General features: G+C 38.2%; 1 protein-coding gene across 1 annotated transcript; it reads right to left on the bottom strand.

The window, feature by feature from the left end:
* Positions 1-2,450: 2,450 nt before the first annotated feature.
* On the bottom strand, positions 2,451-18,020 carry LOC144660036 (L-threonine ammonia-lyase-like). Its single transcript, XM_078520588.1, has 8 exons — positions 17,863-18,020; positions 13,476-13,612; positions 9,892-10,050; positions 8,690-8,757; positions 6,891-7,005; positions 5,701-5,826; positions 4,331-4,432; positions 2,451-3,475 (listed from the first exon to the last, which is right to left on the bottom strand). Exons 1-8 carry the CDS (start codon positions 17,990-17,992, stop codon positions 3,332-3,334), a joined length of 981 nt encoding a protein of 326 aa, XP_078376714.1. The 5' UTR covers positions 17,993-18,020; the 3' UTR covers positions 2,451-3,331.
* Between the last annotated feature and the right edge of the window lie 469 nt (positions 18,021-18,489).

Genomic DNA, 18,489 nt, shown 5'->3' with positions numbered 1-18,489 from the left:
TTATCCAATTGTTATCTTTAAGAAAAAAAAACTAACCTTTAAACTATAACATATCTTACTAGACACAAAAGGACATTCCATTATCCACAATCTAAGAGATTATAAAGTTAAATAAAGAAGTTTGAAGTTTAAAACTTGCTTCATTTGATGTTACCATTCTGTTTCTACTAATTTCACGAGTTCACTTACCATCAAATAAAATTATTTAGAGTTGTTTTTCCAGCTACATCAGACGGCTGTTTAATCGATTGTAACTGCTTGCGTTAATCTTTTCTTCAAATAGTCAAAACGTTTGCCACCTATTGTGAGTTTTTGTCTCCAGATTGAATAGGATAACGGGTTGTTTTGTCACAACAACTAATTACCAGGAACTGGTCCCAGCTAGCACCATACGTTAATTAAGGTTACCTTTACCTCTTGATTTGTTTTAGCGAAGGGTAAAGCCTTGTGAGCGATTCCCTTAAAAAAGTAGTCAACAACTGAAATAAAAGAGGCAAGTGCCTTTCCCGGTACAATTATATTTTTACTTATAGTTTTGACTGCAATAATGTTACAATGGACAAAAACTATTCCTTTAATTTACCGTTACTTTCGTTCCTCTCCCCTCGTGCGTAATGGGGATATAACCGTCACTATTTAGGAGATAAAAACACATCCCATGTTTCTGAAAACTAAAAGCGTCTTACAAGCACCTACAGGTGCATGGAAGTCTGGGAGAACGAAAATGTCAGGGAAACACGAGTCTTTGATAAGTCCACGTATCCGTAGATGTCTCGAGCTCTCCCAAATGTCAACAAATGTTTTTAAAATTCCATTGAAATGATTTCTTTTCCTCGAAATTATCTGGCTTTATACATTTTTAAGAGTAAGTCGAACAACAAAATTACCAAGAGAAGGAATGGCAAACAGTAACGTGTCGACGAACGAGAAAAACATCTTAATTAACTGAAGAAGAAACCCTTTATTCTAAAGACAAACCGCAGGCGACAAGATAAGCTAAGATATCGCCTCGCAATTTAATCGACACTCAAGTTTAACTGAAATAAACTCGGCTCGTTTAAAAGTAATATCAAGAAAATTTGAGAATCAATTCGACGGCACGGAACAACTTTGTTTCAGCCCGAATCTAACATTTCCAGTCTGCGAACACTTGAAAAGTAAACACGGACACCAGCAAAGGCACCAAAGAACTTGACAAAGGTGCCAAAAATATCGACGACTTAAATGCCTTCAAAGCATGAACTATAAAAGAAATTTCTATTTTAAGCCTTTTATCTTTTTATGCCAGCATATCTCCTTGCACAAAACAATTTAATAAAAACATTGTGTTGGAAGTCAAAAAACGCGCAATTTCTGACATACTAAATGACAGGAATGAGGGACAAATGTGTTTGAATTTAAGTGTTCTTTGAAGGATGGATGCGACAAACTCTTCAATTTTTGGTACCTTTCACAACATTCCGACCACTAGCAGTGAAAGGAAAACGGCTAACGCTTTACAATTTCACAACTGTGCACGTGTCAATGTGGCTTGTTTCCTCCGGCTTCAATTTTCAGGGGTTACGTAGCAGCCCAGGGGGGGGGGGGGGGGGTACTCCGGCTTGTAAATGACGGGGATGATCGAAGGATTTTTTGGGGTTTGAAATTTTCGAGTCCGGGATTTTTTTGGGTTGGAAAATTTGGCAAGTATTTTTTGGGGGGTGACTTGATTTAAATAGGGGATTTTTGGGGGGTAGTAAAAACGAACTATAAAAGTGCTTTGGCGCGGCCTTGGCGAATTTATGGTATGATAAATAAACAAAGACGAGCGTTCAATTTTTTTTATCATTTTCTTTGTGTTATATTTTTGCCCCTCCTGTCAATTAAGGGGTAATTTGACAAGGGATTTTTTTTTGGGGGGGGGGGGGGGGGGGGGTTATTTTTGGTCCAGGGATTTTTTTGGGTAATGTCGGAACTGACTTAGGGATTTTTTTGGGTCCTGAGTTTTGCCTCCATTCGGTCATCCCCGTTATTTACAAGCCGGAGTACCCCCTTTGGCACGTAGCAGCTCTCGCAAGGTAAAGCTCTGGGAACGAGGTTGAATGGCTCACTACCCTTCAAGAGAACAATAGAACAAACAACAGGAACAATGCCCCTAGCTAAAAAACAATAGCAAATGCTACACTAGAGAACTGGAAATTACGAGCTAACGAAAGCTGTACTGAGTTTCTGTTGCCTTTGTATCTTCTCTCTCCCGCGTTTTAACCTTGTGACATCATATGATCCAAAATGGCTATGCGTGGGGAAAATCAAACTCCCACAGCGATTTGCAACCAATTTGTTACAGGACTAACAAAATTTTATCAGTTTAGTTCAAACGAATCAGTTCTTCCTAGCAGGGTTGAGGCAGTTCCAAGTTTTCAACAATTTACCAACTCGTATTTATTGGCAACATAGAAAACTGACTCTGTAAAATCTCATCTTTTTAATAAACGCCACCAAAGAAGTACAGAAATCTCATTGTTACGGTTAACTAGATTACTTTTTCCACTGCCAGCCCAAGTTACCGATAAGGGCCACAATGCTGTTAGAAGACTCGATTTAAAAGGGTTTGTATGGGAATGAAACAAATTAAAATAAATGCGAATGTTATATGAAGAAATTGACTTTTAAAAAACCGCTGTGGTGTCGTGTTCAAATTTTCGCAAAGCAATGACTCACCAAAACCACTTCAAATTCGTCCAAGGTTTTGGCAAACAACAAATAACACAACACAGCAACAGTGTAAGTCAATTTTCTTCATAAAACATTCGAATTTATGCATCCTCAAAGAAAATTGTTTCATTCTCATACAAACCCTTATAAATTGAGTCTTCTTAGAGTACGGTGGCTCTTATCGTAAGCTTGAACTGCCTGTGATTTTCCCCCCAGCAAAATTCGCATTTTATATTTGGACAGCTTTGAAACAAGACAGCCGATATAACTTGAAGGTGTTCCAGTTAATCCAAGGAATACTGTAAATTTATCTAAGAGCATCAGTGATGCCATGATGGTTATTCCGTTGTTCACTTGCATGTAACAGGCATTCTTTTATTTTTGAACACTAATGTTCTTGAAGCGGATCAACTCTAATATGCTTGTAAAAATTTCATGCAAAATAAAATATATCGTACACAAAGCTTAAAAAATATATATTTATTTGACGTGTGTAGGCATTGAAACCCTTAAAAATGCTCTTATTAACTATGTAGTAAATTCCTGGTTTTCCAGCTTACCACATTACATTTAATCAGAAGTACATAATCTCATGGGCTTCTGATTAAATTACATATTTTAAGTATTATTATTTAATTTAGTCCCATTGAAGAACTATTTCTTTCAGCTTCTTCATGGCAATGTTTGCTCCACATGAAATTATCACCACATTTTGTCCTTGAAAATTTTTCTGCTCTTTCACATAAGCAGCAATTGCTACTCCGGCAGCACCTTCTACAATCTGAAATAGACAAGGAAATCAATCAATCAATCAATCAATGTTTGTCAATCAATCAATCAATCAATCAGTCAGTTAGTCAGTCAGTCAGTCATGTCAGTCAGTCAGTCAGTTGACTTCAAGCTATTTCAGTCAGTGAGTCAGTGAGTTAGTCAGTCAGTCAGTAAAAAAAAAAAAAATTTAAAAAAAAAAAAAAAAAAAAAAAAAAAAAAAAAAAAAAAAAAAAAATAAAAATTAAAAATTTAAAAAAAAATGGAAAGAAAAAAAATATATAAAAAATATATATATGAGTATATGTCATATATATATAGTAGTAGTCAGTTGACTTCAAGCTACTTCAGTCAGTGAGTCAGTCAGTTATACGTACAAACAACCATCCCCAGTTAAAGGAAAACATTAATGAAATCTCAATGCCCTTTTAAAGCTTGAATTGTTTCTCTTCAGTTGCAATCATTTGTGTTTTGTGTTTCTCCTCTTTGATAGAAATGCCACGTTTAAAGATTAACACAGATCTTAAGACTAGAAATTATATACATGTGTATTAAATGAAGCATAAAGGGTTATGACAGAAGGAATATTAATCATATATAATCTTTGTTTTAATTTGGTTGAGGCATGGTTCGTGTTTTGGCACGCTGTAGAAGTGTTCATAAAGGTACAATTAGGTATTATGCATAAGGCTAACGAGCATCGTGTTATAATGAGTCAAAACGTCGACAAAAGACAACTTTATTTAACATGGAAATACGGGCTAAGCTGACGTGATATGAGGTATAACTTCTTTGAAGAAGTTAGTTGTTTCCATTAGTTGTAATTGGGTTATTGCATTGCATTAATCGCAGCTCTAGGTTAACTTACTTTATGATGGTTTTCCATGAATTGGTAAACTGCCTTGCTTATTTCCTCCTCAGACACAACAATCCATTCGTCAACAAGAGATTTGCAAAGATCAAACGTCACCTAATCAGAAGTAATAATAACAAAACAAATTAACTTAAAATACCTAAACCTTGGGTAAAATACAGATAACTTAAGTGTCTAAAGGCCGAAAGGTGCGGTGTTTTCACACGAACAGGTTGTTGTGACTTGTTTTCGGAAGAAATCAAGAAAACGCATTTTGACAAAATGAAATGAATTGTGTAGCAGTTTTTGTAAGCTGTAATCCTACTGGTGTTTAAGTGAAGCATTGTTCATGCTGTTTGTTGTGTTGTTCTCTCGCAGTGTAACGAGCCATTCGTGTGAGACCTTAAGTGAAGCATTGTTCATGCTGTTTGTTGTGTTGTTCTCTCGCAGTGTAGCGAGCCATTCGTGTGATACCTTGCGAAAGCTCCTACCCGACCCAATTCAATTAAGCCTGCGAGAGCAGACGGCTTTTTCAGGGTTCTAAATTCCGTGTTTTTCTACCCAAAGAATTTAAGCTGATTAAAATCAGGTTTGTCAACAGTGGAATCCCGCCTTTCTCGAACCTCCACGGAAATATTGTAGTGATCTGTGGGAGGCGCGGTGGCCTAATGGTTAGCGCGCTCGGCTCCGAGTCGAACGGCCCGGGTTCGAGGCCTGGCCGGGGCGCTGCGTTGTGTTCTTGGGCAAGACACTTTACTCTCACAGTGCCTCTCTCCACCCAGGTGTACAAATGGTTACCGGCGAAATTACTGCTGGGGGGTAACCCTGCGATGGACTAGCATCCCATCCAGGGGGGAGTAGCAATACTCCTAGTCGCTTAATGCTACGGAAACCGGGATAAGCTCCGGCTGTATGAGCCTCATGGCTCGGACACAGACTTTACCTTTTACTATCCAAGGGTCGAAACGACTTTTGGCTTAAGCTACCAGGAGGTTTAAGAAATCGGCGAGGGCTCGAAAAATCTAGATTTCACTGTTAGACCTGAAAGACAACAACACATTTCGATCAGTGGTCCGTCCGGGCAGCGCTCGGACCGTCCGCCTGTGTCTGCGGAGAAGCTCTGCATACTTCAGCTGACAGATCCACCCTCAACAGATCTGAGCTGTTACAGTGCAGGCACGAAACAGTACTACGCGGCCAATCAGGACGGATCGTTCCACCGTCCTCCATGAACGAGTATGTTCCCGCATAACGCACATCTTGATCCTTCGTGCGTGACTCTGGTACTGTCCGGTTCTATCTTAATATTGGATTTCACTGTTATGTACTTTCTGTCGTATCATGCATGCACTAAAACTTATGACATCACCAGGTTTAGTTCTTACTGCGTTTTCCTCAATGCCGCCCGCTGTAGCGTCAGAAAGTGTGTCACCTGACGGTAGATCCAAAATTTTTCCAGCCTTTACTGATTCTGTCATCACTGCAGACTGTGAGGGCTGACATCCAATCATCTGCGACAAAATCAAGACTTACATCAGCATACCGTTGATGCTGTCTTTAACGGTCAAAGGGAGTTTGCCGCAATATAGTAGAGCTCTAGGTAAATACGTAATAGGAATTGGAACGATTGGAGTACAATTCAGGGAGTAACTTTAAAGCGAGTATAAAATCGGCCAAGCATACCAGAGAACAATATCTCAAAAGGTAAGTAGTCCGCGGTGGGGGACTCCCTTGTTTTAAGTGGCTGTTTAGTTTACCCCTAAGTGGTCCATCCCTGTTCCTCTCATTTTTCGTTCCCTCTTCCTTGTCACCCCCTGCTCTCTCCTCCTTTGCCGTTCTTCTTCTCTGCCGTGTTCACATCGACTGTGTGTCTCCTTGCTCCATGCACCTTCCTGCCAACAATTCCCTTTATGACCTCTACTGTCACTACAAACACCCAGGGTTCTCATAAGAAGGCTAGATCCGGGTACCAGTACCAGGATACACAAGTATCAGTACCTGCTAACTTTAAAACTGGACATAAAGAAATTCACTTCGACCTTTCTTTTCTGCCTGCCTACTCTCCAGTAGTTGCCCTCCTTCATCAAAACTTAATGAACCCTTGCAAACACACAGACGCCTTCATCAAAGTCTTTTCTCCTACGTATTTGTATAACTACGTCAGACGTTGTAATTATGTTGGTCACAACGGGTAAAAGTAAGCTATGTAGGATTGTGTTGTTACTAACAGAGAACATCCATTCCCCCCCCCCCCCCCCAGATAAGTTGATTTTGGTTTAAACTCCGCCAGTTTAGCTTCATACTTTCTTTAAAAACGTTGACGTTTGAAATTCCCCGCCCCATCTGAATTTCCGGTGACCTTTCTTAGGATGGGCATCGATACCGGAACCGAAAATAACATTTTCATTAAATTCCTTTTTTAATATTATAATGAATCATATCATGTACAAAGGACCGGTTTTGCTTGCAATACCGTTGCTGTCAACTAGAGGTGCAGATGCAGTGCTTTCGAGAGTACTTGTTTTCTGACCTCTCAGCACATGTGATAAAAAACTCCTCTCCTGTTTAACTTTACCTTGACTGAAGGTTTAACAGACTTCAGGTAGGCTGCAATTCCTCCTATTAACCCACCACCTCCAACGGCCACAAACACTGCATCAACATCGGGCAAGTCTTCAAAGATTTCCACCCTGTGATGAACAGAAAAACTGATTTTGTTTTAACAAATCTATATAAACCCATTGACTCCCGTAGATTTTTGAAAAAGTGTATTTTTTGGACGTTTTTCATTTTCTGGTCAGTTATGAGGTAATTCAGTGATTGAGCTCCAACCTGCTGAAAACGCCACTTGCACCACGAAGGCATGACTTTCTTTCCACTAGCGTCACGTTTTATAAAGTTTTTGCTCGCGCATGCGCAAAATGCAAAGTTTTTGTTTTTCATTTTTTTTTCTCGCTTTTCGATTTTCTTCTTTTCTTATCTTTTTGCTGCAGTTGTTGGCCTTCCACTAGGCTTGCTTGCAGTTCAAAAATTTTAGAGGAAGCGCATTGCCAATCTAAACAGGAAATATTCGCCATCAAGGAGCTAAGGGTGGTTTAGGCAAATTCTGCTACGAGTTTTTCAATCAAATTTCTAAGCATTTTTGTGAGTATTTCAAGCTAAATGACCCAATCACTCTCATTTGGGCACCATTAGAAAGACCTTTTCTTCCCACAAAGATTGAGTATAAATGATGCCTATTTTGATCAAAGATGATGATTTCACAAGTGAAACAAAGGGCAACATTCGTCACAGGCGGGTTTTTTTTCTTAACATCGGCCAGGTCCACATGTTAAAAAGCTCAGTTGGAAGAATGAACAACTCTGTTATTCCACAGAAGAAGAGGAATTTTCTTTAGGCTCCTGATAAAGTTCCTCTTACTCAGCATTCACTCCTTCATTCAAAATAATATTCATCTCACTAATTGTCCCGAATATTCTGAATATTAACTATCCTTGCTTTCTTTTTGATTTCTTCCAAAAACCTTATTTTCTTTGTAAACTATTCAGTTATTTTTATTTTCTTTGATTTAGAGATACATGAAGTGCTGTGTGTGGCAAAAAAAAAATAAACTTGCCATGGCTCGTTTCTGAAAAACAGGTTTGTACATGTAGTTGTTCACAATTTATAAGCCAGACTGTTTAATCCTATTTTAGCCTGAAAAACTACGCTTTACTCCGGTTTTGTAACATATTTTTTTTTCAAAAAAAAAAAAAAAAAAAAAAAAAAAAAAAAAAAAAAAAAATATTTTTTCCAATTTTAAAAAAAAAAAAAAAAAAACCCCGAAAATAAATAACAATAAATGAAGTGACTATGAGCATTTCTACTCCACTGTGGATGAGATGCTACTCCAGTGCAGGGTTTACACTGTATTTCATAATTTGATATTACCCATATTACACACGTGGATGGATAGAAGCACTGTGAGAGTATAAAGCCCAGGAAAACAGCTCACAATGACCCTGCCAGGATACGAATCTGGACAACTTGATCCAGAGACAAGAAAACAATCAAGCGAATAACAGAAAATCTAACCAAACTCACCTAACATAAGTTAGGGTTTTGAAAATGGTTTTTTTTTTTTTTTTTTTATATCCTATTTTTTGTTTTAAAAAACTCTCCCCCCTTTTTCCCCCAAAAAAAAAAAAAAAAAAAAAAATTGCCCGCCCCCCTTTTCCCCCGCTTTGTGCCAGCACATATTTGCTTCGAATTTTGATTGGTTCATTGGGTTGTCTGGGTCCTTTGTGATTGGCCAGAGTAAATAATTTGGTTTTGGTTTTACGACACTAAATTGAAAACTGCTCTATTATTAACAATAATATTAAAGATATTTACCCTATAGTTCCTTGCCCAGCAGCAACAACTAGATCATTATATGGAGACACAAATGGAATATTACTTTCCTGACAAATAAAAAAAAAAGAACACAGATAATCAAAATAAAGAGGTTAATTGAGATGAACTTATGTAGTAAATTTTTGAAAATTTAACCTCATTAAATATTTCAATATTTCACTTTTTTTTGTTGTCCCAATGTCTGCTTTCAATTGTTATCATTACTGTATATACCTTATTATAGGAAATTAACGATACATGTTATTAACGTGAATTTCAAAAATTCGCGTTAATTTTATGTATGTTAACTTTTTTACTATAAGCATTTGACCAGAACTTTTCCTAAATTCGCGTTTATTTTATTACGCGTAAATTTCGCTCGCGTTGTTAAAATGCCTCGTTATATTCCTATAATAAGGTAGCTACTGTTTACTTAAGTGGGAGGCGCGGTGGCCTAATGGTTAGCGTGCTCGCCTCTGAGTCGAACGGCCCGGGTTCAATGCCTGGCCGGGGCGCTGCGTTGTGTTCTTGGGCAAGACAATCACTTTACTCTCACAGTGCCTCTCTCCACCCAGGTGTATAAATGGGTACCGGCAAATTTACTGCTGGGGGGTAACCCTGCGATGGACTAGCATCCCATCCAGGGGGGAGTAGCAATACTCCTAGTCGCTTAATGCTACGGAAACCGGGATAAGCTCCAGCCTGTATGGGCCACTAGGCTCAAAGCAGACTTTACCTTTACCTTAACTGTTTACTTAAGTAAAAAAGTTTTCTTTATTCATAAGCAATATTTTGTGATAATATTTCTAAATTTCCTAAAATAAGCACCCCCATATATGGAGTCAAGAAATTTAAATATAAACTCACAAAAAAAAAGAGGGAGAAGGTATACATTTATAAACTCACTCTTCTCATTAAAACGCAGTCAAGAATGAATGGTTGAAGTAAGTGGAGAAGGTATAGCATTGTTCTAATAGTTTTCTAGTTCTTAATGGTAATGGTACTTCTTCAAAGAGAAAATCAGCAAAATTGTTTAAAAAATGGTAAAATTTTGACGTGGAACACATGGTGAATAAATTCTGTTTATTTTCATTGCATGCCTTTCCCACAGTTAATTCCCTTTGTAGTTTTTGGCTTATGAAGGTCATTGGAAAACAAACTTCTCTACTGCAAAGTAACACAGACAAATTAAACAAGTTTACCTCAGCAACAGCCCGTGCTTTCACTTCTGCTTCAACACAGTCTTCTCCGTGACACACCACAGTACCACCAAGCTGTTTCACTGCCTTTAATTTGGCAGAAGAGGCGGTCTTGGGCACATATATGGTAATCGGAATGCTGACTTCACTTGATGCATATGCCTAGTAATTATGATGCAATTTAGTTCACAAATCAAAGAGGAAACAAACAAGCAAACACTTACTAGTAATTGCGTGTTGTTCCAGAAAATATCCATACCCCTTTAGTACTCCCACAGAAAGTTTTTTTTTGCTTTGAATCCCCCTCACCCCCTCTGGAAATTCCAGTTAAGGCCCATACTTTCCTTTAAAAATTTTAGCTTTTCAGACACCCCCCCCCCCCTCCCCCTCACACCCCCAGAATTTTCAATGACCTTCCATGGGGTGAGTATATTTTCTGGAACTGCACATTTTGCTTCAAATGAACTCTACTGTATTTGCATCACTTAAATTCACGATAAGCCACTGTGACTGGCAGTGTTTATTAATAATAATTATCAACAACCCCACATTTTGTCCACAACCAGCCCCAAAAAGCAATGGTGATAGTGTACCAGATTCTGCGAGAGATTTCAAGCCTACATAATTCAACTCCTTGCAAATCTTAACTGTCAAAAAAAAGGATGCAAGTTAAGTACTTGAAGGGATGGTGAATGGTCCTTAAAAAATGTGTCTCAAAATCTTACCAAGCATTGCTTCTGACCATGTGAGACTTCCTTTTTTTCATACATGAAGTAAACATCACACTAACTTTTTTTTTAAGGTGGCCCGCGGTTATTTATGAGGCTGACAGTTCCCTTTTTTAAGGGCATTTTAAAACGGGACAACGTGAAGCAATTGCTTAGATTTTTAAAAATTTGAAAGAAAAATCCTTAAGTTATATAAAATGATAAGTTTTATAGCGATCAAACGCGATTTGTTTAAGTTATGAGCGATTTTCGGATGCCTTCGTTTTTACTAAAATGCGATTATTTTTAAAATGCCATGGTGAATTTTTTCGTAATTACCCCAAAACGCTGCCAAACGGTTGAAGTTTACTCAAAACAACTTACAGGAAAATCCACTCCGTAGATTTCCTGAACGAGCAACACCTTTATTTCGCCTTTAAAAACTGTTGTGTTATGCGTCTGAATAACACAGCCTGAAATAGTTACTATTAAAATGACAATTATAATTGTGTTTCTACACATGTATTCCCTGATGGCAGAAGATCGTGCGGAATTTGGAAGTAACACTTCTCTTTCGAACAACAATATAGAATAATTTTATTCAAAATGCGAGGTTTACAAAGCAATTAGAACTTGGAAAGCAAATGTACCTGACTTTGGGACCAAAATTCTCCAAACCGTATGAACGAAATACGCTGAAACTCGGCACAAACTCTTGCAATATCCTGTTCTAGCTGCAGCTTTAAAAAAATGCAAAACAAATCGACAAATTTTTCAAATTTGAAACAACGTCATTTGCTTGATATTTTCACAAATTCGGCTGAAAACCATCCATCTTTATTGACTGCTAACATTTGATGTATATACACGATCGTTTTAACTTTTACACACAAGATTAAGGTGACATCAGCCTCAAAACTGGCTGGTACTGGGTTATTATTAGTATTACATTTATGCGATGGTCAAGACAGACGCATTATAACACAACAGTTTTTAAAGGCAAAATAAAGATGTCGCTTGTTCAGGAAATCTACGGAGTGGATTTTCCTGTAAGCTAGTTGTTGTGAGTAAACTTCGACTGTTTGGCAGCATTTTGGGGAAATTACGAAAAAATTCACCGTGGCATTTTAAAAATAATCTCATTTTAGTAAAAACGAAGGCTTCCGAAAATCGCTCATAACTTAAACAAATCGTGTTTGATTGCCATAAAAGTTATCATTTTATATAATTTAAGCTTTATTCTTTCAGATTCTCAAAAATCTAAGCAATGGCTTCACGTTTTCCCGTTTTAAAACACGCTTAAAAAAAGGGGACTGTCAGCCTCAAAAATACCCTCGGGCAACCTTAAGTGAAAAAATAGGTCACCAAGGGTGACATGAGTCTAATGCCGTATGGCATAGTGATACAGATTGCGCGGTTTTCGTAAGCCGGTTACAATTGGTTAGAGGTTTGTGTTCGGGAGTTTTATTTAAAATGCTTATAGCAAGCTAGGGGCATCGTGGATGATTATGGATGAAAACGAAACAGTCATAAATGTTATATGCTTCACAAAATTTAAAGTATGAACAGGAGTTGATGTTACTTCTTCCGTATTGTCCGTAAAAGCAGAAACGATTAAACATTTGGACAAGATTGCGTGACGATTTACAAAAAGCATGTTCATTACAACAAGGGTTGAAGAACTTCACATCGTTTTCTTGAAACAGATTTTGCAATAAAAGCACTTGAAATAGTGACTGTTACTCCATTGTACTGTAAGCACTTAGTGACAGATTTTCCTAAAAACGGGTGTAAATGCTCACGTCAATATAATGATGACCTTTTGAACGCTGGAAACTAGGCAATTATTATCGAGCTACCATACACAGGAGCGAAGACTGTTTATCATGATGTACAAATTTCGCGAATCATCATCACTTCCATATCAATGTAACCATTTTATGATTTTTCTTGCTGTAAGAAGAACTTAAGATCTCTGAGAGTCGTAAAAGCATGAAATTCGATTTCAGTGTATGGCAAAGGCCGGGACAGTGTAATACTGCAAAGCGGCCAAACAAACGCATTTTGATTTAGTCGCGTAACTTGATTTACATTTATCCATGTACATCTTTTATTTTTGAAGGTTTTTGTTTGCACTGTAAAGAAAAAATTGGTCAAAATTCGAATGACTTAAATACAAAAACCGAGGTAAAGTTTTCTATTTTTTAAAACAAAATAAATATTTGGTCGCATTGTGTAAATAAACGCGAGTCGCCGTCGAAATATTTTTTTCTCAAAGACGTCTTTCTTTTTAAGCAAGACGAAAACACAAGTGCTTAACTGAACTGAAAACGAAGATTTATTTTCACAAAAAGCTTACAAATGTCTTAACTGGAAAATTATTTCGTCCTGTTCAAGTGTTGAATAATCGTGACTTGAGAAAGAACTTTTAATTATGCGTGGGAACACGTGTCGCTGATTGGCTGTTTTTAATTGAAACTAATCGTGCGTGTCCGTACGGAGTCCGTTCTTGCAGCTGATCATTGTTTTCTACATTACAGCGAACGATTATCGATCCCGAACCATTCCCTTGGGATTGCTAACAGCTTTTTTCATATAACAAAGAGTCTAATGCGCATGCGCAAAGCGCACGCAAGCATTAGACTCAAAAAAAAATTGACACCAAGAAGAATCGAACCCGGGTTGTCGGTTTACCAAGCGGGAATCATCCCCACTATGCCACTGACGACCAGCTGCCAGGACTGGGATTTTTTTGGGATAAAAATCCTAACCCCATTATAAAGGCTAACTGCAAGCAATCTAACGTGGTATAATATGTCATCAACTGTCTCCACATGGTCTGAATAAGCAATGTTTTGAAGTGATTTCCCATTTACTTACTGTGGCTGCACCATGATTTCCAGTTGAGGCTGTTATGGCTCCTTTTGTTAGAAAAACTTCATCATTTGATTCCTTGAGAGAAAGTAGTTTGTTGAAAGCTCCTCTGAGTTTGAAAGATCCTGTTATCTGCTCACTTTCTGTAATAAACAAATCATAAAATGGGGGTAACAGTACTCGCTTCAGCCATTTAAGTGATCCCTGCCAGCTTAGCCTGAAAGAAATCTCGTAATGTTCCATTTGTGTGCGCACTCATCATGCAAGTGCTAAATAACATGAAAAAGTATGTGCAGCAAGGATGCACAATGCAATTCAGTGGAATCACCTTAACTGTTCCATTCTTTTAATTGCTCTTATCCATATCCAGTATAATTAGGGAATATACACTAGTTAATCTTGGGCATGTCTTTAGTATACATAAAAGGTGTATTAATTAAAACATCCTGGGATTTTCATTTTTATTGGAATCAGACTTCCAGCAGTCAGGTTTGGTAATACGTGTTATTAACACTGCACTTGGCTTAAATCAATTTTGAAACATTTTTGGGGAAGTCAAAAAGGGAATGGAGTGGAGAGGGTACAAGTTCTGTAGTTACCCCTGGTTAAAATCCTACATAGGATATTACAGGATTGTGCAGGATCTTGTGAATCTTACAGGACCCCCAGGTTACAATCTTAAATAGGATTCTAATGATCTTTAGTTATTGATAAAGGGAAGCCACAAGCCATTAATGCATGTGGCCCACACTGCTGGAGCTTATCCTGGTTTCCGTAGCATTAAGCGGCTAGGAATATTTCTACTCCCCCCTGAATGGGATGCTAGTCAATTGCAGGGTACCCTTTAAGCATTATGCCGCCGGTACCCATTTATACACCTGGGTGGAGAGAGGCACTATGAGAGTAAAATGTCTTGCCCAAGAACACAACGCAGTGACCCTGGCTGGGGCTAAAACTCGTACCGCTTGATCTGGAGTCTGGATGGCGCACTAATCATAAGGCCACCGTGCCTCCCTAACGATCTAATTAGGATCCTATAAACATGTATATGATCTTGTAAATAATCCAGTCTTGAGCAAGGTTCTATAGGATCATATAACTAGGATCATCAGTAGAATGTTAAAGGATGTTGAATAGGATCTTACAGGATCTTTGAGCCATTAGACATTTTTGAGATCCAACGGTCTCACCTGATCACCTCTCTCTCACTGTTATAATTCCCTAAGTACCCCACCCTCAGATTTTCTGATTTGCCTAGTTACTCAGTTTGGGATCTACATGACTTTGTATGCTTAAACTCAAATTCCTGGCTCCTTTTGGGTAGAGGTGTTCCACTGAAACTCAGTCTGCAGAGTAGGGCAAGTACACACATCAGGCCACTGAGCAGTTCCCAATTAATGAAACCCTATTGAAAAATTCTAGACAAAAACTTCCTGATCTCTATATCCTAAAGCCCCTTTTGCAGGAATGGCAGCCATGTTGATTCTGCCCCCATGGCATCCTAACGTGTATAATATTTTAAAAAAATGATATATTAAAATGTTTAATAATTGAGCAGTAGTCATTTATCAAGTTTAAAGCACGAGGCACAGCCGAGTGTTTTAGACTTGATAAAACATAAACTGTGAATATATTGAAGGGCTTCAAAATCTTCTGATGTAGCAGGGCTCAAAATAATTTTCGGACAGTTGCCTGTCACGTTGTCTGGCCAGACAGATTTGAGCTCGGTCATGTGTTGTTTCTGACCGGTCAATATATTGAAAATAGCACTTTTAAACTACCACTCATTTCTGCTGTTCGTTAGATAGTCTGTTTGTGTGGCATAAAAACCCCCGCTATTTCTTCACTGTTTTTGGCTACAATTTTTATGAATAGGTCGCTTTTTAATGCCCTTGTGGTCATCAGTTACGGTACTATTTGTAAAGCCACTGCATGTAGGTGACCGGTCAAAATGACTGGCAAACTGAAGCTTTGTCCGGACAAATTGTCATCTTGGCCGGACACTGTCCGTTGACTGGCTGTTATTTTGAGCCCTGTGTAGATCAACCAGGCCTGGCCAGAGGGGGTAGTGGGATACCAATATACCCCATTTTTTTGCCCTGGGATACCAAAATACCTGAAAACTGCAAAAACGTTGATACCAAATACCTAAAATTATTACCTAAAAGCCATGTCTGATAACAAAGGCTGGTGTAACTAAGGGACGGACCATTTATTTGTTTGGAGGGGAGGGATCCAATTTCCTTCAAGACAAACACTTTTTTATGTGTCCTTGTCTGTGCAAATAATTTTTTGGGGCTGTGACATCCTGCAGACAATTTTTTTGCTGTCCAGAAAGTGGGTTTGGTTGGATATTTATGTATAGAACTTAAAACAAAACATGTCTTTTTCCTCTTTGGCGATGTTCACATAAACTATCATACAACAAGAAACTTCAAGCAGTTTATGCTGTTAATGTTTGACAACCTCTTTCAGTTCTTTGGCTAGAAAGGCAAGGTGTAGCACAGTAAAAAATCTTGAGGATAGCAGTCACTTGAGATTAGTCACACCACAAGTCGTGTTTGCGTAAGTCATGGAGTGTGTGTGACATGAATTTCCTTCACCGCTTTGTCTTTTGCTTTAAAATCACATGCCTGGCTGGATAAATTCCTGCTGCTTATTAATGCGTGAAAATATCCTGTTTTGATTTCACTTCTTACATCTTATAGAAGCAGAGGTACTACTCTTGCCGTGAGACAAAAACCGGTGAAAGAAGCATTTTTAATTACGCTCTTGACTGCGCTTATTTATTCAGTAGAATTGCCTTCGCTTACCTAACAAACATTCTATCACACATTGAACATTCCAACGAGTATTTGCCCATCGTAACTACAGAGCCTTTCACCACTTATACTAACTCTTTGTATCGTGGAAGCAGAGGTATTATTCTTGTCGTGACGCTAGCGCTTTTCATACATCAAAATATGAAATCACGTATTTCGGAGCGTGTTTTAATTAAAATTATCAACAGACAATCACTTTTGCTCGCGTGATTATCTTTCGGCTCACATTAAAATTCGCAGGAATTCTTGGCGCGTCATTTTGTTAAATATCATGAGGTGTTTCTTTGACTACACAGTTTTTTGCTGTTGTAAACACCTTCGACAGCCTTGTAGAAGCGGTGATTTATTTCCTGTCATGACAAAAACATTCGCTTGCACAAAAAGAAGCAAGCGTACTCGGCGCATCATTTAAAATCATTTTCTTTCCTTGACTACAGAGTTTTTCGCTGTTACAAAAGGCTTTGTAAAACTTTGTAGAAGCGGAGATTTAATTCTTGCTGCGAAGTTAATGAATCATCGAATGATAAAATCTGGTCGGCGCGTGTTGACACTCGCTAGATCAAACAAAAACAATCGCTCGCAAAAATGTAGCAAGCATACTCGGTGCATCATTTTAAAATCATTTTCTTTTTTTGACTACAGAGTTTTTCACTAGCTGTTATAAACGGCTTTGTAAACTTTGTTTAAGTGGAGATTTAATTCTTGCTGCGACTTTTTAGTGAAAGATCGGAAGATAAAATCTGGTCGGCACATGTTGATTCGACCAGCTGAATTGGACCGGCTGGATTAAACAAAAAATTCCGCTCACAAAAATATTGCAAGCATATTATTATAAACTGGCGCATCGATTCAATCTAAATCGTGAATTGTTTTATTAACTATAGAGGTTTTACTGTTTTTAACGTCTTCGTAAACTTGTAGAAGTGGAAGTTTAAACCTTGTGAAATCATGCTAGCTATGTGGAAGCTTTGTCGGCCCGTGAAACAAACAAAACCTTTCGTTGTATTCTTTCGCCGTCATAACCAACGTTGCCTCATTCTTCCAAACTATCAGTCAACTTATTTTGAAACTAGAAAGCTACAGCTCTATTCAGACTTATATATCGCTTCTGAGCATTCGAGTCAGTTTCAAGTCGCGGGCTTCGAAAACCGGTTTTCACGAATACGCCAGTCGTTAGGCTCATAAATATGCACGAACCCCACCTGAGTGGGGTTCGTGCATATGTAATGAATTACACATTTTGTCCGTCCCGAAGCTGTCATGAAGACACCCATTAAACATTAATTTCTTACGTACTCTTTTTTATTTATGAATTACTTATGAGTTTTGGAATGTTTTTATTATGGTTAATGCAAGATAATCACAATAATAAAAGAATAAATCATATCAACAGCTGTATGAATCAGCATTATAGGATGCCCCGGGGGCACAACATGGCCACCGTATCTGCACTATCCAGAAGAAACCGCCTGAAAGCGATACCCCACACAGCGACACAAACCCATTAAGCTTTTTCAGCATCATATCAAATTCAGTAAACAAGTTCCGTAGAAAAAGCTTTCATTACTTACCTAATTTAACGTAGACCTTAGACTTCCCTACGTCACTTAACCAGGGAGAATATTCAAGAGGAGTTCTTCTGATGTATGGCTTTATCCGATCAACTGCTCTCAACACATCTTCAGACGAAAGTGAAGACATCTTACAATCACTGACAGGCGTTACTTGTCACCGGCTAAACATTAGCAAGAGACTGGAAACGAAAATGTCCTACGCAGCGCTGAAAATTAAAACCTTATCTTTGAAGTAGTTTTCTTGTTTTTTGCGTATTTCTGTCGTTTGACCGCGGTCGAGCCGGAGTATGGGGTCCCGAGGGCCGAGGTCTGTGAAAAACACGGGGTCCCGGGGAGTGGAAAAACATTAAAAAATCTCTTTTTGGCTAAAAGGACAAGTTTTAATTTTTGTCTGTTTAAATGCATCACCAGCTAACCCATCTATTTAGTACCATTTAGTTTGGACTGTAATCTACAATTTTTTGCCTTTCTGCGAAAATACCAAAATTCGACGTAACGTTCCCTCCAGATCCATAGTAATCGAATAAGAAAGTTGCACTCTGTCACTCAAAATGACGATTTTTCCCCTTCTGATGAAAAGCCACCACGTAGATCAAGCGACTAAGTTTCACTCCAGATCTACCA

Source organism: Oculina patagonica, chromosome 1 (genome assembly GCF_052425735.1).
Source record: "Oculina patagonica isolate OP01 chromosome 1, crgOcupat, whole genome shotgun sequence".
Classification (NCBI taxonomy): Eukaryota; Metazoa; Cnidaria; class Anthozoa; order Scleractinia; family Oculinidae; genus Oculina; species Oculina patagonica.
This window is presented reverse-complemented; position numbering and strand designations above follow the sequence as displayed.